We start from the raw sequence: 27,953 nt of genomic DNA, 5'->3' as shown, positions 1-27,953 counted from the left end.
GAAGTATGGAAGTTTGTTTAAAAAAAAAAATCAATTACAACATGTTGTTAAGAGAATTTATTTGGTCAGCAAAGAAGCCCAAACAAAACATTAGATTTTTGACAGAACCCACCACAGAACAAGAGTGAAGACAAATTCAGGACTGTAATTTGTAACATTGTTCCCTCTCCTGTCACACACAAGTTTTTCATATCAATTACATCAGTAACAAGCCTCGGAGATCGGGGACTTTAAATTTCAGTGTTTAAAGTCCAGGACTTTAAATTTTCAGATCTCTTTACATCTAAACTGAAGGAGGTGGAACTGAACTGAAAATGCTGATTTGAAAAAAACATGCTAACTACTAGTAGAAACAGAGAGATTCCCAGTAATACCTCAGATTTGCTTTGGTGCAGCTGGCTGCTGCAGAGGGCACAGCAACTACTGCTGTGTATTACAAATTACGCGTGCTATAGAGAGACACCAGACACAACAGGCATGAATTAAAGTTAATTGCAGCTGTGACTTTCTCCGTGGTGAAGAAGGCACATGAATGCTTGTCAGAATTAAAACAGCATAATGTTCCTTTGCCCTGGTATGGCAGTACTGCTCAATACAAACTACAGCTCTCCAGCACACGATACGTAGCAGCAGTGCTTCAGAGAAAGTCCTTTAAAGTGTTCAGGGTACCATTTTCTAAGGAATCACCAGTAGTGAGGGGTCCGTCCCGCCTCTCTTGCACAGACCAGCTGCGTGCCTCAGTCTGGCAGGTCAGCTTTAGTGGGGCAAGCACGACTGCACAAAAGGAGGGAGCAACAGAACTGGAGCCCAAGAGCCTGTGCAGATGGGTGAGCACACGCACAGAGGTACATTATGAATTTGCATACGTTTTATGCCTTGTGCATGTAACACCCAGGTGCACACAGGAGAGCTGAACCCAAAATACACATAGCCCTCAGGGCTAACATGGGTTCCAGACCTCCGCACAGAGTACACAGATGTACCCTCAGTCTATCAGGTTGCTACTATGTCTTCTTTCAACCTTCAAGCCAACTAGACGCTTTTTATTAGAATGGCAAAAATCATTGTTGGCATTGGTCCCGAGAGTGCTTTGTCCTCCTAAGGATCTCCTATGCTAAACAGATCTCTAACAGGCATGGCCACACCGGGTTTCTCCCCTACTTCCCCGCACCCCCTTCATTAGAACATTTTCCTATCTAATTTTGCTTTAGAGTTGAACTCCTGCCAGACAAGTATCAGTGTGTAAGAAAAATTTCCTGCTTTATTATAAGCCTTTGAAATAGAATTGAAATGGCTGGGCTACAGTAATCTGGTATGTTGTGTCTTTGCCAGTGGGCTCCTGGTTCTCAAAAAAAAAATAAAAAAAAAATCAAGGATTACCAGACACAACACTTTATTGTGCTGTGTTAAGCTAGATCCCAATGCTACTATATTTAATAAGACTAGAAAGTGGGACTACTCAGCTTTGTAAATGGAAAGAGCTGACAATTTGTATAGTCTTTTTGTCATTGCTTTTAAGTTTTCCCAGTTCACTAAGTATAGATGTTGTTACATTTCTCACAGTATGGTAAAGACAGGCTGGAATCAAATGAGTTAAACTCCGATTTTAGACAGGTGTATTACTATACCTTCCTTTTACTAATCAGCAACAGCACGTAAGTAGAATGGACTGTGACCATCACTGACAGTGTAAAAGGAACACAGGGCAGAAGAACATTGTGCCCTTGCCAGCCTCTACCCCAAAGCCCATCCAAAACCAAAATTTGCAGTTTTTTCTTTCAGCAGCACAGCCAGAGGCACCCACCCCTACAGCTCGGTGCCAGGTCAGAGCACAGTCCGGGTACTCACAGCTTGAGAGGAATAATAGGCCAGTATTTGGGCTGTTTTTTGTCACAATTTCTATCAAAGATAAGTTGCATGGCAGTCTCCATCGCTAGGATTTTGGCAGCTTCAGCACCATACAGTTTCTCCATTTCTGCCATTCGTCTCTCCCCAGGTCTTTCTGTAGGCGGCTCCACAGAACGCCTCGTGCTTCTGTGAAGGTCTTGATCAGCCTCCACGTACATTTCTTGTTGCTCAGCTTCCAGCTGCTGCTGTCTCCCTAGACAAATAAACCACGAGAGATGTAAATTACCAAGCTATCAACCAATCACATTTTATTTTAACTTTTAAAATATTACACATTCACAACTGTGGTGGGTCTAAACAGCCCAGACCCACCCCTTCTAGGGTGCAGCCAACTCCTTCAAGGGAAGAAGAGCCTGGATTTGAACACTAAAAATGTAGAAAACCTCTCTGTTAGTAAAAAGTAAAAATCAGCATTACTTCACTTCCTCCCTAACATGTACATGCCCTGAAAAGAAAAAAAATAATACAAGAGTTGGTTTCCAAAAGTAATTACTTAGCAGCTGAGATAATGAAACAATGCACAGGACAATGCAACTTTAGCTGAACCACAGCCAACAGAAAATGTAATCAGTTACTACTCCTTGAAAATGAACAAACCGACCTCTCATGCAAGTGTCAGCCATCAAGTGTATCCAATGAAACGCAGCCGTAAGCACTGTGTTTAGATAAACTACCCAACCTTAGCCATTTCTCAAGACTTGCAAAGTTCAGAACCAACAGCCTTACTGACATTGCTTTAAAGACAATGCAAAACAACAGCCGAGACAGATCCCTGCACCACATTTCTTTAAAGAAGATTAAAACACTTCAGAGAGGTGAAACACTTGGACCAATATGTCTTCAAAAATCCTCTTTGATAAATCCCAATCTGGAAGGAAGAACTTGCTTTTGCATGTCCAAAGATACCTCTGCTTTGTGGCAGCTACTCTGATGGAGCAAATAATGCTGTAGGCAGTTAAAACAGCAAAGGGTATATAAGGCTCCCCTCTTATGGGGGACATTTCTACCAGATGAAGATCACCTGGTGAGCATTGAACTCCTTCACCTACCAATAACAAATGATGGTTCTCTAAATTGCGTCATGGAAACAGTAATTCGTAATGCAAGCACTCATTTATTTATTTATTTTTCTTAAAAAAACACCACCGTCAAAAACCAAGAGAGACAGAGTCAACTGGTCAGGACGCATTAGTCACATGCAGGATGTGCTTCCCAGTGTTTGGTGCTGCCAGCTCTTCCCCTAAGAGCGAGATTTAGCTTCTACCAAACACACGACATCTGCAAACCCTAACCCAAGTAAGTACCCCGACATAGCTGTGTCAAACATCTGCAGTTTATTCTTACACTGCATGGAGCAGCCAGCTGCCTGTCTGTCAGCCTTACTAAATGAATTATCCCCCGTACCTCATTCGCAGAAAATAGGTACTTTCAACAGCATGATCAGAAACTTCAATTCTGGCATCTGTTTGTCACAGAGGGATGGGGAACGCTTTTGTCTTGCCACTTCAAACAGCATCCATGGCTTTGTGTCGGTAGGGGAAGGGCAGGAGTGCTTGAGAGGCCGTTAGCAACCTACTCCTGGGGGATGTTTCGCTTTCAGTGATTTTGCTTTAAGGGCACACCCCCAAAGTGTGCTGCATTGCCAGAACTCATGAGGAAACATACATTAGAGGTCCATATGTGTTTTTGAAAGGGCCGGATTTATTTGGTGTCAGGCCATTTTAACCAGAAGGTCTGAATTAAAAGTGCTAACGCTGCCTGCAGAGGGCCCAGCACCAGGAGGACAGCTCAGGCTGCCCAGGTCACTTGTATCCCAAACTTACTGGGACGCCAGGCTGCCCACAGCTAGGTAACACACTTAAGGGATAAACTTGGTGCAAATAATGCAACTTACGTTCCAAATTCTTTGACAAAACCCCAGAATCTATGCTGGAAAAATGTCTCCTGCTGTAGGTTACACAGCAAAACTCCGTCAGGGCAATGAAACAAACCTGTATTTGTTGACTCTCTTGAGCCACAAAAATAATTCCTTCTACTTCTGCATTGCCCATGGAAACGTGTTACTCATCGGTTCTGTAGCTGCATGCTAGAACCAGCTGCTTCCCCGCCTGCCTGTGAACGCTCTCTGACAGCTCACTGCACACAGTAACACTGAAGAAAAAATTAATTTATCTGGAGATATGTAATGAATTCTTCTGTTTGGAAATTAAATGCGTTTCTAGCAGAAGCTTTATGATGGATGAGTGGATTGCAGTTTAGCATGCATCAATCTCCATTTGAAGCACGGAGAGGTTCATAAACCTGCAGATCCTAATGTTAACAATCAAAATAATAATATCAATTCAAATTCCACTCCCAGAATTACCTAACGAACCTCTGACGTACATGTTTTACTTTACACTTTACCAATGACACGTCCCGCCCTCAACTTCCCAACCTAACTTTTACTGTCCCGTAGCTACTGGCAAAACAATTCCCAGAGCTTCTCTGTTACATAGTCTCAGACATGAGAATGAGCTTTAGAGAATCCATCTGGGGACAGAAATCTGCTGCAGGGACACAGCTTTTAATAGCAAAGGCTGAACTGGAGCACAGGATACGGTAGCAATGCCGTCGTAGTCGTGTGGGAGAAGCTGCAGATCTGTTATTAGTGGAGAGACACTGCTGTGACAACTCCACCGGCAGTGATGGTGCCATTTGTTATCATGGACAACCACGGAACAAGAAGCCATGGAGGAAGATGGGAATGCCAACCACTGCTTTTATAAGAGACGTGTTTCCAGCCAAACGTGGAGAAAAGAAACATAGCTGCAGAGGCAGTTTTGTCCTGTCGTGATGCTCGCTAACTACCTTTCCAGCCAGCCTGGGTTCTTTCCATTACCTCAATTTACTTTAAAAACAGTACAACCTGTGCTACGTGTGCAATTACCTTTTCATCAAAAAGATGACAAGTCCCTGACAATGGAAACAACAATAAAACAACCATAAGCTGTTTAAAGCTGTTAATAACCTGCAGCGGCAGCCGGAATTTCTTTGAAGCAAGCGCCAAACATTCATCTATGAATTAGGTAGCAGGGCTTTTATCAGAAAAATAATTCTCAGCCCGCAGCAATGGAGTCCCCAGCTCATTTTCAAATCTGAGCTCCACACTCCAAATTCGTCATTGTGCTGCCAAGCAATAAACGTGAAACAATTTTTACGCAATTCTGAGTAGTTCCTCCTTCCACTTCACATAGACTAAAATAAACATAAAAAATAAAATAACAGCCTTCAGCTTCACCTACTGGCAAGCCTCCCCCAGCTGTGGAACAGCACTTTGCAAACGTTCACAAGGCAGGCAAGGCAGCGGTGGCGGCGTTTGGTTACCGCACAAAGGATAAGCATCGCTGGTCAGTTCCTCTTGTACCCGAGAGTCTCCTCTCTCTTGAAGCCATTTTCAGAATTGACTTGGTCCTCTTCAGCCTACTTCAGCTGGGAAGCCATCACTACCTGGCCAGAAACAGTTGAGACCTCTTCCCCAAGTTGCAGTAAATCTTTTTCTTTATCTTTGAGGAACACTGAGATCTCTGCCCAACTCATACTGTGTCCTGGGGCATCATCAGTGCTTCCATGCCTTCTGAAAGAAGTTTTTTCTTCCACCCACTTTTTCCTGACTGCTATGGATACTGACTTTTAATTTCAGGTATACTAGGTGAAAAGAAACGTGAATGAATATAGACAACCACATCCATCCTCAGGGACTGACAAAAGCAGGATAAAGGGTAACTAACATCTTAGCTGTTCACTGCTTTTGTGGCTCCACATGCACACAAGCATCATCTTGCATGCTTCCTGCAAAACTGTGACCTAAGCCTTTCAAGCAGTAAGCAATTTTCCCTATAGGCTCCTCAGAAACTCAGAGGTCTCGTTTCTCCTATTTTCCAAAACGGAGAACGTCACATACTTTAAGTTTGAACTCCTTTGCTCTTCTTTGTTTGTCATATCCTTTGAGAAACTTAAGAAGCAATCAAAAAATTTCCTCTCTGGAATTCATCCTTTTCTTATTAAAAGGAGAAAGAAAAAAAAGGAAAAAGAATGAACCTGAAAACCAAAATCCAAGTAAATTCCCTTACTTGGAGAGAAGTCTTTATAGAGGGCAGCTCTCCCCAGTTCTCTGGGGGCGTTTCCCACAGCCCACCCTGCCCCATGCCAGGACAGTTTCAGCACAAGACCCGGGTCTTGCTTGCCCCGAGCATCACACGGCCTTGCTGACTTGCAGCTTCTTGCTTAGCTAGCACGTTATTCTTCAAGGAATTAGCTCACTTTCCCCGGCCTTGATCTGCTTTTTCTTTTCCGTGATTTCAGACTGACCCATACCCCCTTCACATATTTGTCTGCTTATTTCAAGCGACGAATGATTTTGTTACTGCTGCGCGCGCACTTTCTGAGCTCTCTCGTCTTGTCTTAAATGCTACCTGAGCTGATCTCGAGCAGCCCACACCAAGAGTTAAACGCACCACCCATTTCTACTGATTAAAACCTCCCAGTTCCCCGTCTTTAAATGCCGCTTCCCACAGGCCTATCTGCTGTGTTAAATTCTGCCCACGCAGGCTTCTCAGAGCAAGATGCCGGCTTCTCCACCTCCCCCGAAAAGCTAAGTACCTTTTCCATAAACTTACACGAGTTTCCCCAAAGTGATAACATCAGACCATTTTATTACGCCTGTACTTACCAGGCATACTACGGGGGAAAACCCCAATCTTTACCTGAAGGAATTCCAACAAAATAAGGATTTAAATTTACGGATTTGTGGACAAGATATCCTGGGAGTTTAATTTTTACAGAGTGCTCAGAGCTCTGCATTTCTAGAAAGCTGACATCACAGTCATTACTCTTTATCGAGTGCAAAGCTTTGCAGGACAGGAGTTGCCATCAGTGGGAGCCTGAGACACGCAAATGATTGCGACTTACCCCCGCGCCTGTAAAGATAAAATATTCTGGGCTCCTGAAAACAGCATGGTCTTGATTGCTGGAGGGTTACTTTGAAACACTGGAGCAATTTGCGGAAATTGTGAAAACGCACTGAAAGAAGAGAGTGATGATTTTATAGGAGAACGAACAGCATTGTTCTAGCTGTGAGATGGCTTAGCGAAAAGAGACTTGTGTTTAAACTTCTCATCAAATTTAAAACTTCCCGCTTGCAAAACCCATAACAAAAGGATCACACATGACACGAGGTAACTTCTCCCTTATCATTTTTAACAGGAGAAGCCTGATCTTCAAAGTAGAGACAACTAGGCTTTATCTTACAAGAGCAGCACCCTAACTGGTGCAGTAAAATCAAGTAACTGGCTTGAAAATACTATTTGGGAATAAAGGTGACTTTTTGGGGGAGTAAGGCCTGCAGTGATAAGCTCTTGGTCACCAGAATGACAACTGCTGCAAAACAGAGCTACCAAAAATGCTGAAGGCATTACAAACCCAAGCACCTATGCTGACATTTTCCATCTGCAAGCTGAGGAGGGAACGAGTTAAAGAAATTGAGTATTTCACCACATATATCTACAAGCAATGCAATATTCCCCAGAAAAAAAAAGAAAATGTTCTGTTACAGGCTTTGAAGTAAGAGCAGATGTGATTCCTTGGCAGGCTTGTGGCAGGCTGAAACCATGGCTCCGCGGACATTTTTCTCTTCTCAGCAACAAAACTAGCTTGCGCAGTTTCTGCTCCCCTCCTTCTCTCTTAGTTGCATGCTCCAGTTCCCAAGCCCCTCAAGGATGCCGGTACAACTGTCTAAGGGGGCATATAACGCAACCTACAAAAAAAAGTTGTGTTTAAGCTCGGTACAGTTCAGTGTCTTGGCACCACATGCTGAACTGAAGTGGCAGCACTGGAGCACGAGTGAATGGGCTGGGAAGAAAAAAGACCTAACCTGGCCTTGGCACTGAGAAATGTTCACTGAAACTGAGAAGTTTACCGGTAAAAGCAGGAAACAGTCTAAGGAAAGAGGGTGTACTCTCCAAGGAAGATGCAGTTGCAACAGGCTGTCAGAACAGACAGCAAGCAGATTTTGCAAATCTAAAGTACTCAGCTTGATACTGTCCCTTTTACAGTAACAGACTTTTTCTACACATTTTGAAGAGCAAAGTTCTGTAGAAAGAGGGCAAAATAGTCAGCAAGTCACTAGATGTTTTCTTTGAAATCCAAATGAACAGAAAGCCAGCAATAAGTTAGAATCAAGGTGTTCTACTTCCAGGTTTGCTACTGAGCATTGTGCATCGCTCTTGTTAATTATCCATACCATGCCTCAGTGTAATTCATCTGTAAAAGCAGCCTAGTACTTTCCTATCTGATGGTTAAGAAGAATTAATTATCTCACACCATTTTGAAATCCGTGGGGTAAGCAGCTGGCAGAAAGTTATGCAGTTAACCAGATATTAAGGAGGCTGATTTCTGTTTCACAAACGGGATTAGAAACCAAAAAGGTTGTTCTGTGGTCTCCAAAACAAACTTCCAAGCTCCTAGACAGAAACAATACAGGCCTTCACCTTCGTGTTTACCCTAGCAGTGGGCCACAGCGGTTACTGTCCAGCTAAATGACCGGTAACTTGTTTTATTTTCTCCTATCACCTTCTGCAATGAGGCACTTAAGAGGGGATATTCTTATCCCAACCAGAAAATGAACTGCATCAAGGCCCATGAACGTGAAGCAAGCACAGTGGACCCTCAAGAGAGCCTGCTCTAGAAATGTGAATGCCCTGAATGTAGCACGTGGATACATGTACTTCTCTGACAGCCCTACACAGGACGCCGGGCACACAGACGGGCCCAGGGCAGGTGGTGCAGTGTATCACGTCAGAGGCACCAGGGCCGTACCCGTGTGCCACCCCACAGAATTAAAAAGCCAGGAAGTTGCTGCCCACCGTGCAGAAATTAGTACAGGATCAGGCACTGGCAGCTGCCTCTAGTGAGGATCAAGTACAGCAAGAAGATTAAACACAGACCAGCTGACTCTGCACTCCCATCCCCCTGAGCAGCCCCAATCTGTCGCTGATGGCAACAACGCTGACGCCAGACAAAGACACCAGCGCGAGAGTAAACAGAAGGATTACTTAAGTCTATATATAACTGTATCCGTATATACACGCGCGTATATGGCGCAGCCAGAGGAGACAGAACAAAGAAACACTCAAAATTAAAAGTGGCTTTTTTAAAAGCAAACCAGAACAACGAGGAAACATATGTTTCACCGCCAGCTTTTACATGTGCCCTGAATAGAAGTGGGCACACGCACTGGGAAGAAAGTGTTCTGTGATGTACCGAGTGCTAGACGGCTACATAACACTGAAAGTTTGGTGCTCTCATGGGAAAAAAAAAAAAAAAGTAGCCTGTATGAGTCTTCTAAATCAAACTCATGCATTAGACCTTTAAATTTCCTTCTTGACTCCAGCCACAGACTACTCTCCTGAATTCAAGTTTGTTTTACGTTATGCTATGGCATAACAATAATATATGCAAGGAAATCTTCTATGTTATCAAAAACATTTGAAAAATAAAGATTTTTGAAAGCATCCTGTGATCACGTCACCGATTTTTTTGAAAGAAAGCATAGGTGGGCTACAAACTGACCTTTCAGTTACCCAGCAGGTCCACAAGTTGGCGTTGCTGCAGCCATGCAGAATTAGCAATCACTGATCCAGATAAAATTAATCTCAGCAAGTAAACGCATTTTTTCCGTGCTGTTGGGGAAAAAAAAATAAAAAGACGACAAAAAGCCTACAGTGTGCTGCCTGACCAATCATTTTGTAAGAGACATCTGGAAAGAGGGTCAAACTAAAGGAATCCGCAAAGTATATACATATATAAAACAAAACTTGTAAAAGAAAGGGCTGAGGGGTAACTTTGCAAACTCGCTTTTCTTCTGACCTTCTGAGTTTCTTGTTGCTACCATGCTAAAAAATGTAACAAATTAGGACTTTAAAGCCATCACAATAGTTCAAGAGCAATACCAACTTGCATAAGAAAAAAAAACCCACAAACTAAAGGCTTGGTTCTGCTTCTTATCCTGCCTTTCACCTAGCATGATTTCATCATTTGAGCAAATTAAATTAGATTTACTTAAATATACAAGGTTAAATTGCTATGGACAGTATTAAAACTACAACAAAAACATTAGGAAAACATGCCAGAGAAAACCTGCAGATGTGTGCCTTCTGCAGAAGGGGGATGTTTGACACTAGGACCAAATGGAGAGTCCCTTGCTGAAGCCCACGCACTGCCTCCTTTCCAAAAGGCGCCGTGGCTTTCAGGAGGTTCCCATTAACACTTGGCAAGTGGGAGCTCCGCGCCTCCCCTCTGTGACTACAGTGGGCAAATTGCATGTGAAAGAAGTGTTGAAGTGACTTGACGAAGAGAAGATTTCACTAAGGAGAGCCATGAGACTCTCATGGCTAAGGAGAGCCCATCTAGCCCAACAGCCTGCCCTCAACAGAGGCCAGCAGCTGATGCCAAGGGAGGAACATAAAACAGGGAATGCAGTTAATGACAGATCACCAGATTTACCTACTGAGAAATGGGAAGACCAGAAAAAAGCAGATACTTCTCCCTGTACTCCACCAAAGCCAGATGCCCTGCTGACTGCCACCTCAACACCTCTGCCACCAACACATCACCCGTGATGCCACCTCGTGATCCAGACTCTTCTGCAATTTCTCAGGCTCTTTCTCACCATACCACTAGCCAAAAATCCCAAAGCAACAACAACCGATTAATCTGAAGGCAAGTTTTCCACAGCCCTTCTACTCAGCAATCACATCAGAAATCACAGAGCTCCTAGAAATGAAGGTGTTCTGCAAGGTTTGTGCGGAATGAGATCACAACAGTTTTGGCTTTATTTTAATTGAATAGCCATATCAAAGTCAAGGTCCAACATACTCTCTGGAGACCTACATTCCTTGGCAAAGTTTCTAATTTCCGTGTGAGCTGATTTTTTTAGAGCACCAACAACCACTTCAGCAACTACAAGTGAAATTAAACCCAAGAGATTCTTATCCAGCTAAATGCAAACAATAGCAATCATCAGCACAGCACCCATGTTATTTATTTCAGTACAAATATCCATTTAAGATTTATTCTTCATTTTACGTTGCTCCCATGATTTCAGCATACAGCAGAGCAGTGTTTTGACAGATTGAGACATACGTCCTTGAAAATATCAGGGAAAAACTCTGATACCTGGATAATCAGGTTTATGTACTTCGGAGGCAAATAATTGTAACACTGATGAACAGCTGGACCAATCCATACTGAGCACTTCATATGGTTGCAGCAAAACTCTTTCTGGGTGTGTTGACATACAAACCTTCCCTGTATCACAGGCCCAAATCTGAAAAAGGGACTCTGGACACAAATTCCTGGAGCAGAAGGTGATTTAGGTTCCTTGGAACTGGCTTCACAGAAGACCACATGGCAAGCTGTCAGAGGTGCTCAACCCTACCACTGGGTAGAGCAACAAAGTCCCTTGCACATGGGAGCTTAGGATACCTCGTCCTTTGGATATGAATTTTTTTCTTGAAGGCATGGTTGGAAAAGCAAGATGATTTTGGATACGATTCTAAATTCCATCCATTTTGAAAGCTTTTGCGGATCCAGTCCCAAATGACAGGTCTGAGGCCATGACAGAAGTCTGTAAAGGCCACCGAAGTCTGAGACTGGTAGCCTAACAGCCTCTGTCTGTCTCTCTCACTCGATTTTGAGCATGCAAAGAGGTGAGTTTTGATAAGAGCCAGGCAGAAGGAAGTCTCTGAACTCCCAGTTTCTGTCCATGCAGCATCCACAATCCCCTAATGATGAATAAGAATTTCATCTGGACGTTTCTGCTAAAACTGAGGAAAAGTGAGAGATGTTGAAAAGCAAATGGTGCCTCTGAAGTTTTGGCATTAACAACACCACATTAAAATTGGCAGGACTAAGTCATGTTATCTCCAAGCAAATCTGCCCAAGAGGTTTGTTTTGTAACATGGAGACCAAAAATGTTGAGTGCTTGGGATGTACTGCTGTCATGCTCTGCTATAGACTCTGAGCAGATTTTGTAGGTAAAGAGCATAGAAAACACACACCATGGTTACATTCATTTCCATCCTGGTCCGTGACAGTGCTTTTCACATTCACTCCAGTGCTGTACACCCTGAAACTTTAAAAGTTCATGCTACAGCAACAGCCCCCCAGGCAGTCACAAAAAAAGGCTGAGTTAGAAAACGTTTAATTCATAGTCTGCACCATCACTGTCCTCTTACAGGGCTGTGAGCATCATGCTGGATCAATTCAGATTCATTACCAGAGAACAGAGTCTGAGCTCTCGCCCAAGTAAAACCATTCAGAGATCCAGAAACGCTGCACGTGGCACCTTGACGGAACCAGTAATACAAGAATTTCAGGGGCAATAGAAAAGTGCATAAGCTGTGATGACAGACTGCCCGAGACCGGCGATTAGCACAGAGAGCCTTTTATACTGCTTTTCCCTAGAGCTGTCGGCATAGTCTCACCTGCTCTTTTCCACAGCAGCTGCTTTCACAGACCCCCTGCAGGGCCAAAGAACCAAGAGAAGACCGGGGGAGCCACGCAGCACAGCTGCAGATGCTAAGGGGACAAGCAGGCAGGCAGAGCTGCCTGCAGAAGATTGCCAGCACCAGCTCCCAGTTTAAGCAGAGCCTGCGTGTTCCCCCACCAAGCTGTTCCCATATTTGTTTCCGGATGGAGACCTGTGACTAGCGGTGTTCCCCAGGGGTCGGTGCTGGGTCCAGTCTTGGTCAACATCTTCATCGACGACCTTGATGAGGGAATAGTGTCTGCCCTCAGCAAGTACGCCGATGACACAAAGCTGGGAGGAGTGGCTGACACGCCAGAAGGCTGTGCTGCCATTCAGCAAGACCTGGACCGGCTGGAAAGAAGGGAAGGAAGAAACCAAATGAGGCTTAAGAAGAGCAAGTGTAGAGTCCTGCACCTGGGAAGGAACAACCGGACCTATCAGTACAGGCTGGGGGACGACCTGCTGGAGAGGAGCTCTGCGGAGAAGGACCTGGGGGTCCTGGTGGACGACAGGTTGACCATGAGCCAGCAGTGTGCCCTCGTGGCCAAGAGGGCCAATGGGATCCTGGCGTGCATTAAAAGGAGCGTGGCCAGCAGGTCAAGGGAGGTGATCCTCCCCCTCTACTCTGCCCTGGTCAGGCCTCACCTGGAGTACTGTGTCCAGTTCTGGGCTCCCCGGTACAAAAAAGACAGGGATCTCCTGGAAAGAGTCCAGCGGAGGGCCACAAAGATGATACGGGGCCTGGAGCATCTTCCCTATGAAGAAAGGCTGCGAGACCTGGGTCTGTCCAGCCTGGAGAAGAGAAGACTGAGAGGGGATCTCATCAATGTGTATAAATACCTGAGGTGTGGGAGACAGAGGGATTTGGCCAACCTCTTCTCAGTGGTTTGTGGGGACAGGACAACGGGCAATGGCCACAAAATGGAGCACGGGAAGTTTCGCACCAACATGCGAAAGAACTTCATGGTGAGGGTGACGGAGCACTGGAATAGGCTGCCCAGGGAGGTTGTGGAGTCTCCCTCTCTGGAGATATTCAAGACCTGTCTGGACGCCTACCTGGGCGGCCTGCTCTAAGGAGCCTGCTTTGGCAGGGGGGTTGGACCCGATGGTCTTTCGAGGTCCCTTCCAACCCCTTCGATTCTGTGATTCTGTGATATGAGGCAGCCTCCTACAACAACCGTCTCCGAGTTATTTTGCCTATTAGAAGACCGGGGGGGATTCCTCGTTCCACACAGAGCCCCTAAGCCGTCGGGTCTGCCTGGTGGTTCTTTGCCAGAGCTTCACAGGGCCCAGGTACATCCCAGCAATAGGCCCTCGTGCCTTGGAAACTGCACAGACACAAAACAGGCACTGACATGCTGCCTGCCTGACCTAAAACTGAATTACCACATGTATTTTCTTTGTGTGGAAAGTTCTAATAGCTGATCTATCAGAGTTACAAAAGCAACCACGTATGAGACAGCAAGCCACAGACCTGATTGCACTGTATCCTTCTGAGACCACCAACTATCAAGAGTTATCAACAGCAGATCTAGCAAACGGATGGCAAGGGGCAGGGCAGCTGAGAGGAGCCGTGGTCCCTGCCCTTCCTCCCCTACCCTCAAGACACAATTCCAGCCACAAGGAATTTTACCGCAGCGCTGATTTACTCAGAGCAGCAACAACGCCAGGTTACCAGATCCCTCTTCAGTGACTCCTGAATAACTTACAGATAAAAGCTCTCTTGGAGAAAGGGAAGTTCAAATCCTGTTCTTGTTCTGTAAAGATGATGTCAGAAGGATGCCTTTTGGTCACAGGTGGCAGCTAACTTAAGTATTAAACAAAAGGTCTGGGACAAACAACTCTTCTCATATCTTACCGTTCATTCTTCTGCCACCTAAGGCTTCCACTTACTTCCTCCTGAGGTACTCAAACTCCCTTATAAACATGAACAAACTGAACCTCTCAACAAGCCACCTGAGGTATGTACCATGTCCGCTATATTAATGGGAACACATTAGACAAATAAAGGGTGAGATTTTCAAACACAGGTTTCCAAAGTTTAATACGTATTTTCATATTAAGACAGCTACTGAAGCAATCATTTCTATCAAATGCAAGAGGAAATGGAGACGGTTGACACCTCCATCTTCCTCTTAAAATGATGTCTGCAGTGCAACTACACTGAACCAGGTGAGCTGCTTCTCCTATGCTGCTAGCTATAAGCCTGCTGCAACTCCAGCCCCAGCAATCCACGGCGTGCTTGGGCAGAACTGAGCCCTGTACAGCCATCAGCCGACAGGGCTGGAGGGCTCCAGCCCCAGCCCCACGTGTGGGAGCACGGACGCGGTCTGCAGCATCCAAGGTCCAAGGACATTTCCTTGACTATCACATACCCTAGGAATAGCTGTGTTGCCCAAACGATGCTCTTAGTGAAAAGATACTCTCGTCCCTTATCAAACAGATAAAAAGCTATGCCCAACTCTGTTTGGCCTCTGCAAATGCAATTCAGAGCCTTTTTTTTTTTTTTTTTTTTTGCAAATACGCATTACTTTTCAATATTAAAGTAGTGAAAATAGATGAAGTTTTCCTTGTTTCTGTGCTAAGGAGGCATTTTTCTGCTGTTGCCTTCCAGTACCAAATAATACAACTTCTACGTTGGATGTAGCATGTACACTTGAGATGATTCCAAAGCTACAGCATAAAAGGTTTGATCATTAAGAGCAGAGATATGGCACAAAGGGAGAGCCTTCCACATTTCTCTTTCAGTTGATGGAAGAACATGCCTCAAAAGCATCTCACAAGCACCCATACACGTTGCAGAGAGCACTCTTCTTTCACAATTTTCTTGGAAACCTCAGCAATGCAGATGATGAAGACAGTGGTAAAAGTTCGTGTGATGACCAAGCCAAGGAAGTTGAGCAGACGACATTTATGAGGTCACCATCCACGCTGCTTTGGCAGTCTTGGGTAGGAAAGAAGCAGGAAAAAAGATGCTGGTCAACAAGAGTAAGAACTAGAGCCTGATGGAGCAAAAGGCAGATGAAGAACAAGGTGAAGCATTTACCAAAAGCGAAAGCAAAAAAGCGTGGTGACAAACAACCTGCATGAAAGCCATATTTTCCAAAGAAGTACAAAGGCTTTAAACAAAACCTGAAACTTAATGGTTCTGGTATTATTCAGACAAGTTTAAAAACATGGAAAATTCCATTACTCCCTCTTCACAGGAGAGGCAGTGGCAACTGTCATCTTTCAGAGGAAAAGAAACCCAAGGGGAAAAAAAATCTACAAATCGCAGATTTGAAACAAACATATTCATTCATCATTTCCTTTCATTTTTTTCGAAAAGGTTTTCCCCTGGCATGAAAATTTTAAGTTGAGACAACATTATTTTGGGAACAGCTGGAGGGTATGTATGGGTAATACAAACAGAGGCTTTAATGGAAAAAGTCATCGCATTAACAATTGACAGACCATTATGCTACAGTAATGAATTGACATGACAGTACTTTCCTTTGCTTTGTTTTTAAATAAAGGACACTGTCTTACTGCCTGTTGACTGCTACAGAATGGTTCCCAATGTACTCGTAATGCTGTATTTGCTCAATTAGAGCAGTCATCTCCTCTTGTATGTAAAAAGGGAACAAAGGAAAACTGCATAAAGACAAACTATGCTTCAAAGGCTACATTTGGAAGCGCAATAAATAAAGTACATGCAATTAGACAACTTACTGAATTGGTTGGCTTGTGAATCTTCCTTTCTTGGTTTTTGTCCTTTTAGATCTTGCAAATATAAAAAGACTTACTGTAGTCAATCCTTTATATTTTTAATATCTTTAATGCTTGGAGATTTAAGTACACTATCTAGGCCTGACAGGCGCGATAACTCAGTGAAATGACTTCATGATTTTCAGCAGCCTTAGTGAAGACCTAAATGCTACTAAAAACATCCCCCAGAAGCACGGAGTACTAGGATTACCAGTTAGATGAAGTACCAGAACAGACTAGCCTGACAACAAAACCCCCTAAAAAGTAGATACAACAGGTGATTATGATGGCATATGAAGGTAAACAGCTGAAGTGGAAAGAAATTAAAACTGCCTGTAAGGGGCTTTAACCAAACATACAGAATATCTAGAATATGAGACAAATCTGTAGAGCATTAAAAAGTCTGAGCTCATACTGCCTCAGCAAAACTCTGCTCACAATAAATTTGGGGCTTTCCAGGAACACATAACTTGATTGCACCACATTACATAAAAGCTATGAAGATTTGATATGATTTCCAAGACAAAAAAAAAAAGAGGTTGTTTGTGAATAACCATACCCATAAGTGTTAAATCATGCAGCAAGACTTAAGAGTCTGCCAGTTTCGAAGGCTTTACTGTGCAAGTCAGCCAGCCAATGACTGCAAATGCCCACTTGGGAAAACAACAAAAAAATCTGCTAAATATGCACACTCCTAAATTCTCCAAGCTTGCAGTAGGTCCTGAAAAATGAAATGAACCTGAAGTTCTCCTTTTTGGCTAGTCTGACGTGATGGCTTTCTTCTCTTTGAAACTTTTCTTTTTGCCATTAGTGTTAAGTATTTCACCATTTCACCAGTATTTCACCATTCAGACATACACGACTTTCCTGCCTACACCTCAGGCCTACTTCCATCTTCTAAACAAAGTTTGCAAGATACTGTCCTCTGATGTCCGTGATCACTCTGCTACCTCCAGCAGACTCTTTAACAGGCACTGGAAGTGAGAGTCTGACATCAGCTAAGATTCATTTTAATCCATTCGATTACTCTTCTACACACTGCTGAGACATGGATCACGTGCATCTAACTTGGTACATCAAAGCTCTCATCACACATACGAGAAAATCTCACAATTTTGCAGGGCTTGCAAAACATCAGACCAGTGGCGGTCATCCTTCACAAAGCCAAATCAACCTTCCACCCTTTGTACCAGTATCCCCTTCCTTATGTGCCAAAACTCCCTTTCTACTTGTCCCATTGCTCTTCACTCACACTTTACCGAGCTGCCCATATGCATATATCGAACTCATGCATAGCACTCATTTCAAAGGAAGAGCAAGCCTGGTGTCTGCTCCCAAGTGCACGTCAAGGTGCAGGGGTCGAGGGCTATGAACTCCACCTGGAGCCCCTTATTTACATCAGAGAAAGAGAACTTGAGACACCGCCTTCCCCTAATGCTCCCTAAGAGCTGCCTTATACTACACCTGATCATCAGGGTCACTACTGGTATTCTCCTTTGACATGCCCAGTAAAACTTACCTCAGCCTTACAGATGGCTCTCCCGGAGAGCCTACATTTCAGGCATTACTGAGCTTCATAGTGCTCAAGTTTCTCTGCAGATCTGCTCCTAAAGGGCTGAGACTGCCCGTGACATACAGTTCAGGATTAAAATGAAAAGCTAGAGGGGAATTAAGTGACTGTGGGTTTCTCTTGTGTATTTGCATTATCTCAATTGTCTTGAGCATCAATTCAATACAGAACTATAATGATTCTTCAGCACAGTATGAAAGATAGAACATGATAGTGTCATTATGGATTGCAGCTTAATGAATCCCTAAATTTGATTTTGCTCAAAGAAAGCATCCAAGAAAACGAGCAACACTACCTCATAGAGTGATGCTGCCTTGAACAGTCTCTGTACCAGTTCATTTCCATACCATGAGGGAAATATGATTTCCCCCTCTGCCTGCTGCTTATGTTATTTGAGAAACTTCAACAGAATTAAAAATGCATTTTATTTTCCTTTTTCCTTCCCTCCCCACCATGCAAGAAAAAAATTATTTCTGAACAAGCTCATACTGTACTTTTAATTACTCATAAAATTAGTATTTAGGTAGCACCAGTCATCCAAGAGTTCTGTAGCACTTTTATATTTCCATTAAATGTAGTACTTGTTTACTTTTTCAGGCCTTGAAGAATCAGACAATTATTATCCTCACTTTATCGTACCATAAAGAAACTTGAAATTGTACGAAACTGAGGCATGCAGTAGGTAAAGGCCAGATCCTGCTCAACTTTGGACAAAGATCTGGAATAGAGTCATTGAAGAGACTGGTGTTACACTTACTCAGAACTAGGCTACTATATGGCACAGAGCAGAAACCTCATTATTCCAAAAGGCTCCAAGCGTCTCTGGCAGATGAACAAAAGCAAAACCTGTACTTGGAGTCACAAACCTCTTCGTGATTCACCTGCTCATCATAAAGGCCCAAATCATATTTTTAGCAAGAGCAGCCAGCGAGGGGTCAGGAAGGGCCTAAATAGCTATGCCAAGGTCATACGGGATATTTGGGACAAAGAGCATATGAGCCCAGATTTCCCAATTTCCAGGACACCATTTTAATCACTCACATACCTTTAAACATCATTACCATAAAGATAAAATAAATTCAAAGAAAGCACACTGCTGAGCATCTTCAAGTATCCTGTGCCTCACCAAGGGAATGTTGCAGCAATGGCATGGTGTTCTCTGTTGTAAAGCACGATGAGAAAGGTTTGGCATGTCACGCACTGCCACTGAGTTCCTTAGCTCACATTCCTCTGCTAACTGGAGAAATGGTGCATCATACTGATAGGAAGCAGGAAGCTAAAGCTGAGGTGTCTCAGCGCACTGGATACCCTCTGATCAAAGACCTTAAAATAACATTTTTCTCTCTCCCACCCAACCATTGCCTTTCTTGCTCTTTTTTTTTTTTTTTTAAAAGAACATTCCCCTCTTTTGCTGCACAAAGAAAGGTCTATTAAACATTCATTTGAGCCATTTTCTATTTCAACATACTACTTTTTTAAAACAGATCATAAATTTGCCCGCAACATTTATATATGCGGTAAGCTACCAATAAATATAATCCCTTTTTTTTTTTTTTTTTTTTTAAGGGATTTCACAGATAGAAAAAAAAAAAGATGATCAACACCTCTGAGGATCAAGACCTGAGAAACATATTAAGTCTTTGGCTTATATCCCCTGCTTAACAACTTGGCTCCAGATCAAGATGCAAAATAGACACTTGTGGTATAGTACAGAATGAAGAGTACCTTAGGGATGCAGGGGGAGAAGAGAAAGGTCTTGAAATTTTACGCTTGGGTTAGCCAAAAAAAGAACAAACAAAATGGTTGCTCCATATTATAAACTAGACTGAGGTTTACCCTAGGGTTCAGTGATGTAATGAAGCACTTCCTCTGGGTTCCCCTCTCAGATGTACGGCATGTTAACCAGATTTAACCTTAAAAATTCTGGAGTTTTTTCCTTTGGAACTGAAGATGAATATAGTCTTCTAGACAAACATGTTATTCTCCTCTTTGCAGTCATAATGTTCTCTCTATCTTACAGAAAAAAGACCTTCAAACATATTTTGAGACTTATTTCTAATGAATAGCACTTAGCTGCGCCATCGGTCTTGCCTGTTTCATTCTGTTTGGTTTGTTCACTTGCAGTGCCTGTTTCTGTGAATTGTTACAAAACCCAGGAACTCTGAAGCCACCCATCACTCAACATTATGGCCACCAGAAAACACACAACAAGCACAGACTTACGCAGTTCTTCCCGATGCCTCTCTGTCTGGGCAAAAAACTGGCGAAGTTCCTCTGTGATCTCCATGTTACTCAGGTCATACTCTATCTCCCCTTCGGACTCGGAGTCCTCCTCCATTTCAGAGTCCCTGTCAGCATCCTCCCTCTCTGGGTGGGCATCTGCGTACTGCTGAGCTCTGCTATGGTGCTGAGCTCTGCCACGAGGCTTACAGCTGGAAAAATAGTCGTGGGTACGCGGGGGGTCATTCCCATCCCAATCTGAGTAGCGGCTGCTCGGAGAAGCTGCAGAAGGAGGCCATGGTAGGTGGTAAAAGGACTCCATGGCTTTCATGTAGGCTTTCTGGTGCCTACGCATCCAGCGCATGGCTAAGTCGTAGTGCTTCCAGTATCTGGCGTACACTTGCTGGAAATACCACGGCTCAGTTTCCTCCTGCATCCACACAAGAAGGGAGACACACAGACGCGCGCACACACAAAAAAGGAAAACAAACAGTGATTGAGAGAAGAGAAATTGTAAAAGCAAGCCCTAAGTTTGCATTTTAATCATCAGTCATTTTTTTATACAAAAAAACACCCATAGCTAAAAGAAAATGAAAAGTATTACCACAGTACTAGTGCAATACACTTTCTTATTTTTATAAGAGATTTTTTTTTCTAAATCATCACATCTACCAATGAAAAATCAGCAACAGTGAAGCTGTAGCATGCAGGAGGTTTCCCTCCCACAAAGTGTTTGTGCTGCTGTGGTGGAAGTGGGTTCTTTTTAGGGAAAATGCTGTGTAGGTATATTCTACTTCTCCTTTCATCACTCCCATGAGTTGTAAGAACTGAATCATTCCAAGGTGTATGCATTACAACCTACACCTGATTCCCAAATCCGTGGACATAAAACACAAGAGATTAAAATTCCTCCATATTAAACAAAGGCATTCATTTTATCCAGTAACATATTTCCTCCATCTGCCTGCCAAAATAAGTTTCTCAGAAAAGGTCAAATGGCAATTCAGCCAAGTTCATATATCCATCATGGCCTTGATCAAAAACAAGACTGCATTTAGCCAACTGCCAGCTGCCAGTAAATCTCCCTTTTGTACTCATCAGCAACCAACATATGAAAAGGGGTAACAAAGTACCACTGATAAAGTGCATGGAAAAAATAGTTCTATAGAGTGAAACATGTTGCAACACACCTTCTCCTGTCTTCCAGCTCATCTGAGTTTTCCTGAAAAAACACGGTTTCACTCTGTTCACATTTCATCAGCAGCTAAAAAGCCCCACAGTCCCTCTAGCCTTAAGCCCCCTTCATACAGGCCACTTCACCCCCCTCGCCATCCTACTCTCAAAATGAGGAGATAATATAGGGTATTAAAAGAAGACCATATAATAACCCAGCATCTAGAACAAGTAAAACAAACTGCATTCTCCCCCACCCCCAATCTAATTTCAATAGAAAATCTTTTTTTCTGGGCAAAACTGAATGCCTGTTAAATCAGGAGAATTTTAATTAAACCATGTTTTGGCAAACTCTCAACCTATGGCAAGATTAGCAGAGGTTTTCAGAAATGAATGTGACATTTACAGCCCTTTATTAATGTTTTTTTCTTTTTTAAAAAGACATACAAGAGAGAAAATATTCTTTAAATCTGTTTTCTTGATCTGCGCTGACACAATTCCATAGCTGTAAAAGAATTACCTTCTGGGAAAAAAAAAAATCCCCAACAAAATGGAAAAGAAACCCCAAACAAAACCCCAAAGAAGTACTTTGCATTTAACACTAACAATATAAAGCAAGGTTAATTTCATTTATTTATACTTGTTTTCATTTTCTGGTTCTCAGGCAATAATGTAAATGCTAGTCAACTTGGAGAAATAATTATTAGTACAAGAAAAACCCCACCAAATCAACCAATAACCTGCTATGTTTCCCTTCTTTCTTCCCTTTCCTTCAAAGTCAAGCCCATTACTCCATTAGGGGTTCATAAATGCTACCTTTGTAGGTCACTGGTAAGTACTTTTAAGAAGAAAAAACCTCCTGCTAAGAGAATCCATAAAGAAAAAACAATAAAACAAACTTGCATTCCTTAGTAACTTCTGGTCAAAAATTGCACCCTATTTGTGAAGGGATAAAGGGTTCAGCTATCTGATTGAAAAGCCCAGACAAATGATCTTCTCGGAAAGCAGCAATTCATGGACGTGAAACTTCATAGCTCTGATTTTCCTTTTGGTCTAACATCGCTCTGCTACAATGCCTTCATTTCAGAAGATTTATTCCTAAAACGAGTGGGTGCAACAGAAGCATCTGCCTTCCATATGGAATTTCTTCATTCTTAATCATCCAGTGACCTAAAAGCTAGATATACAATTTAAAAAAATATATATTTATTGTTCTTATTTTGCTTAAGAATGTCACACTGACTCCTCATCCTTCAGCAGCCAGCTGAGAACATTCTGTTGTCCAGTCTGATACATTCACGGGTTACTTTCAGAACATTTTATTTTGTACACTACTTAAAAAAAAACCAAACAAACACAGTTTTTAAACATTGTAGATCTCTGCTTTTGTCAAGCTGCATATTCTATATATTTCCAAAGATGACAATATATTCTTTTAAAGCTCAAACATTATCTCCAGTTCTTAAATGTTTCTAAAAAGGCCCTTGGTGACTTTACTGAGAGCTCTGGAATCCAGCTGGCTGACTAGCTCCAGTTGTTAATTTAGGGGAAAGGAAGACAAAAAGCCAGTTCATGTAGACAGAACTGTGATGTTGATGCCTGTCCAAATACTTTTTGTGGCTTTTTTGTTGAAAGTGACCCTTAAGCCCCCACCCCTTTTACATTTGAATTTTAAAAATCCATCTGTTAAAAAAGAAATTACAGAAATATTTTACAGTGGGGTGGAAAAGGGAAAGGAACACTTCAAAGTCTGACTTAGTTCTATGTCTGTGCTTTTTCAGCTGCAGAATAAATGGAAATAAGAGATTTCCTCAAGCAAACAAAAGCTATAAATCTAAGGCAAATGATCAGAGTCCTCTGTTATTTTCCTGTTACGTCTCTGGAGTCTTTCTTACCAGAAGTAGACAAATCGCTCACTGTTGTAATCTGAATTCTATTTCAAAGCAATTTAGGTACTTTCATATCTAATTTTTACGTCTGTATTGACAGTTCAATAGAAGTGTTTATACGCATTTTGTGTATAAAACACGACTAAGCTATCATACAGACACCCATAGACTGCTTACCATCTCTCGTGGAGTTTGTTCTGGTGCTCAAAGCGAACTGGAAAAGAAAATAGCAGTTTTTGAATTCATAGAAGTATGCGTGGTCACAAGTACTGAATATATTTTTGTTAAACATGAGTCTGGCCTATAGCTATTAAATATCTCTTCTCTGTTGTGGCTAGCCGAAGTCTCTTATTCATAGTTTTTTATTAGCCAGTTAAAAAAAACAACATTCCTTAGAAAGCCCTCCCCAGAATATGGGAACCTTCTACCACAACACAGCCTAAATGCTGGGACTGAATGCTTTTATTTTTTTTATTAAACTTTTATTTTCTAAATTAAATGCAAAACAAACAAGCAAACAAAAGCTTAAATGAAACAGTGTTCTTGCTTTTTAGCAGCATCTGCACAGGGACATCTGTAGAAATAGCAGTTACCACAAAACGCTTAAACCCATCTTAACTCTACTTAAGTACTAAATTTTCTGACAACTTATGGTGCACTTATAACTGCATATAGTCCTTTCTTTCGCTTTCTTTCCTTTTCTTCAGACATCTGATCCTGCCTCTCACAAGGGAAACACAAACCAATTCAGGTTGCAATCACATTTTCAAACGTGAGGAAAAAGTGAAAGGAATAGGGCCAATTGGCAGGGAAAAAAAAAAAAAAAAGAAAAAAAAGAGGGCAGAGGGAGGATGGGAAAGATCAAGGGCATGAATAAAATTTCCGTAACCACTAGGAAGGATTTGTAATAATCATCATTTTCAATGTGATTTGCCAGCATGAATCACTGAGAAATATTCCAAATTACCTCCCTACCTGACAATTATTTTATTACAATAGCTGCTTCATCCACATTTCTCCCAGTACTGTTACCCACAATTCAAACTTGATGTTATGTCAGTGCCTGTGAAAGGTAACAGGGACCCAGCACACTAAATCACCACTGTCACCCCTAAGACACGGTCAAAGCCAAGATAGTGCTTACTTACAACCGTTGCCGATTTATACCTGCATAAAATTAGGATTTTTCAAAATGCAAGTGAATACAGGACATAGACCAGTTGTGCTGTCTCACATTTAATGCTCCTGTTGAAACAGCAACCTTTTGCCTCTTCAGACAAGCCATACTGAATGAAAGGAGAACGAGGATGAGCTATATTGAAAGAAAATTTAAATCATGAAGCTACCACAAATTATTGCACAGTACACACCAAGCTCAAACCCATAAACCCTTGCTCACACTGACAAGAAACCCTACATACATGAGCAGTCCCACTGCAATCAATGGGATGACTGATACAAGAAAAAGATTGAGGCAGTAGGCAACCAAATTGTGTAAATTCGTTGTATTTCCTTCTGCCTGCTTGGAAGAGGAAGAACAGAACCCAGAGTTGAGATCGCTGTAAAACACTGCAGTGACTTGTAACTCAAAACCTGCACCTACATATAAGCTTCGTGGGCTGTCCCTCTGTTAATTTCAACACCTCATTTCCCATGCTACCTCTCTTCAAAACTTTTAGCTCCACTCTCATGACTTACATGTGTACCTTCTGTCCCTTTTCCATACATATCTGGACATTGCCAAGGTCATAAATGTCTTTTCCTCACACTTAACATCTGAAACCCGTGATAGTCAATTCTTCCATTTTCTACTTCAGAAAAAATAGGTACACGCTCATGATCACTCTAATTCCTCCTATACTGCAAAAAGATTATTTGAACTAGCTTGAGGATAAATAGAAATCAGGTTCAGAGGTTAACGTAAATACACTTTTTAAAGCAGTAAGTGGTGAGGTCTAATACTTTATTATTAATACACAACTTGTACATACGCTCTCTGAAGGGAAAGGTGGAAAGAAGAACAAACCTATAAAAAACATAAAAAAAAATTGACTCTGTTAAGTTTACCAAATATGAAAAGCCTGCTTTGCCAAACACAGAAACTTTACTTATTTTCATAAATTATTTGAAGCATGACTAGAAATATAAAAGAGTGTAACAGTGCTGCAAGCTGCAACCCTAAATTAAAGAATGAGTTTGTTTTCAGCTGAATCAGTCTTTGAAAACAAACTACCTAAAATATGAAATACGACAAGCAGAAAATAAATGTGATAGCTCTACTTCTATAATTCATACTTTTAAAAATAAAATATGAAAGCAACTACACATATGAAACTTGTCAGCAAATGTATAGTTTAAAATGATGAAGATATCTGTTTGTCTATACTGATCATTAATGATGAAAAAGTTTTTTGATAAATTTTATTACTTCCTTTTCTCAGTTTTGGAGTATTTCCCCACTGATAATTAAATACGGATGTATTGTCTTTAATCAAAACATGCCTGTCCTCTTCAGGCAAGTATGCATTAATGAAAGTAAATATATCTGATCAAAGCAATGACAGCATTCAATTTGATTGGAGTTAACAGCAGTTGATAGAGTCGTATTGTGAGACTTGCTAATATAATACACACGATGGGAGCAAAGCCATCTTCTGGTGTGTTGGATATAGTGCTGCCACATGGCTGCCATATTGCTAGCTACAGGTTCAGCTCAAAAAGACCTATGAATGCTGGATTAAAAAGGTTTTGACTTTACTTAGAACACTGATGAGCACAAAATTAATTAAACTGTTCCATGGTATTGAAATAAGAATATAAGATATTATTAAATTAAGGTGAGCTTTCAATAAATTCAACATGAAGACTTCAACAAAAACACTTATATAAAGCTTTCTTGAAAAAGCAAACTTTGTTTACATCAGAAATGCCCAAAACAACAGATAGACAGCAGATCACATCCCGTGCCCCCTGCTGCTTATGTCTCTGTTCCTTCAGGCTGTGAGAAGTGCCTTCTTCAAACAGACCAGAGATCTCCCTTACTCAGTAGCTAGTTTCTGGCAACAGGTAGTAAGAGATACTCAAAAGAACAGAAGATGCGCACAGGAAGTACTTTTCCAGCTACTCTTATCCATTTAGCTTGATTTCTGCAAGTACCAGTTCAAATACTTTTTAAGCTCCCAACTGGTTTTGGTATTTAAAGCCAAGATGTCACTTCTCTGAACCCACGTTTCCACGAGATCCTGTGGCTGTAATTTTCATAATTTAATGTGTTACACACCAATCTGTGCATCAAACTCACCAACTCCAAACTCCTGGAAAATATTCCATGAGTTCAGTAAGAAAAGCAAGCCATTTAACGATACCAGTAGTGTGCATCTTCCCACAAACACCTACTTCATTTATTTCTAATGGTTACTCCTAGTGCAGAATTACCACCAGGAGGGGAACTGTCTGAACAGTGTTTTGATGCTATGCTTTAGATTAATACTGCGCATTGCTGGTGTATGATGTTAACTTCAATACCAAAGTGCCCTAGTTACAGTGATAAAAACATAAGTCTGTGATTGGTAAGACAGCTGGCCGTACAAACATTTCCCTCAAAAACAGTAAAAATTCCCAACAGTTTCCACTGAATTCCTGTTTGTGAATGGCCGTAAACACAAGCTCGATCTGGCACTCAGGATTCAATCATAGCTCAAACAGGAAAGGCAGCTGAGCTGTGAAGACCTACCTATCACTGTGATGTCTTCACACCAATGTCCTTACACCAACAGTGATAATTCCTGCAAACAGAAGGGAAACTAACTACATGTAAGGCAAAATTATGTTCGCTGCAAGGGCTACTTCCATTTAACCACTACACCCTGTAATTGAGTCATGCTGATCAAGCTTTAGGGTATATATTATGGCACTTTTTAACCAAGCAGAGCCCGAGAGAGTAATCCTATGCTGTTCCTGAAAATATGGTAATTATTCTCTGAGACCCAAGATACAAACCCTAAAGTTATTTGGGCCAAAATCTGAGGTCAAGAGTGAAATGCTAAAGGCTGTGCAATGACCAGTAGTCCCAGTTAGCTTTTGTTTCACGTGACTTTGCCAGTTTAGTCGTAAACTAGGAAGAGGATGAAACCTTATAGCTTTTAAACACAAAACCCATTTCCTGCTCTCACACACGCGGAGCCCAAACTCTGATCCCAGTCTTTCAGCGTCACCCCCGCCACAAAACCCGACCAAGGGCAGCCCTTGGCCCTGCCAAACAGGGCAAACGAGGAAGCCGAGGGGCTGCCGGGGCACGGCGCCCACCCACCGGCCGCGCCGCCGGCCTGAGGCCGACATTTTGCGGAGGAAAAGAGGGGAAAAGCCCCGACCCCACACAGCGATCTGGGTGCAAAAAACACCCTTTGTCCGCCCCCACCAGGCGCCCAAGCCCTGAAAGCAAACCTAATTCCCTCCCGACCTGCTCGTTTCCCCCCTAACGCCATCGCTCCCTCCCAGGCCGTCCCTCCCGCGGCAGCCCCGGCACGGCGGCGAAGCTTCGGCCGCAGCCTGCGCAGCAGCACCGCCGTCTCCGCACCCACCCGGGCAGCCCGGGGGTCCGGCGGCGAGGGGAGCCCAGGGGAGCCGCCTCCGGTACTTCCTCGCTCCCTGCCGGGGCGATCGGAGCCAAGGGCGGCGCGGCGCGGCCAGCGAGGCTTCCTCCTGCGGCTTCCGCTCAGCCCCTCGCCGGTGCCGCGGCGCCATCTTGTGGGGCCGCCGAGAGACGGCGGCCATGGTCCCCTGGGAGTCACCCTTCGGGATAGGGTCGTCCCCGTGCAGCCCCCTGCCCTCGTCCTTTTAAAAAATGTGACTTTTTACATGAGCAGATAGCGATAGGACA

At 42.7% G+C, this 27,953-nt stretch overlaps 1 protein-coding gene across 6 annotated transcripts; it reads right to left on the bottom strand.

Annotated features, from left to right (window-relative positions):
- Positions 1 to 42: 42 nt before the first annotated feature.
- GEMIN8 (gem nuclear organelle associated protein 8) lies at positions 43 to 27,819 on the bottom strand. 6 transcript variants are annotated; one of them, XM_040533271.1, is made up of 5 exons: positions 27,655 to 27,795; positions 25,066 to 26,859; positions 23,252 to 23,288; positions 20,016 to 20,442; positions 43 to 2,101 (listed from the first exon to the last, which is right to left on the bottom strand). In XM_040533271.1, exons 3-5 carry the CDS (start codon positions 23,252 to 23,254, stop codon positions 1,845 to 1,847), a joined length of 687 nt encoding a protein of 228 aa, XP_040389205.1. In that variant the 5' UTR covers positions 23,255 to 23,288; positions 25,066 to 26,859; positions 27,655 to 27,795; the 3' UTR covers positions 43 to 1,844. The 6 variants fall into 6 exon arrangements, with proteins under 6 accessions (XP_040389205.1, XP_040389177.1, XP_040389195.1 ...); XM_040533243.1 differs by having other exon boundaries at positions 26,808 to 26,859; XM_040533261.1 differs by having other exon boundaries at positions 26,808 to 26,859; positions 27,534 to 27,774.
- Positions 27,820 to 27,953: the final 134 nt, after the last annotated feature.

The sequence above is a fragment of the Cygnus olor genome, chromosome 1 (genome assembly GCF_009769625.2).
Source record: "Cygnus olor isolate bCygOlo1 chromosome 1, bCygOlo1.pri.v2, whole genome shotgun sequence".
Taxonomy (NCBI): Eukaryota; Metazoa; Chordata; class Aves; order Anseriformes; family Anatidae; genus Cygnus; species Cygnus olor.
The sequence above is the reverse complement of the archived record's forward strand: the minus strand, read 5'-3'. Positions and strand labels throughout refer to the sequence as shown.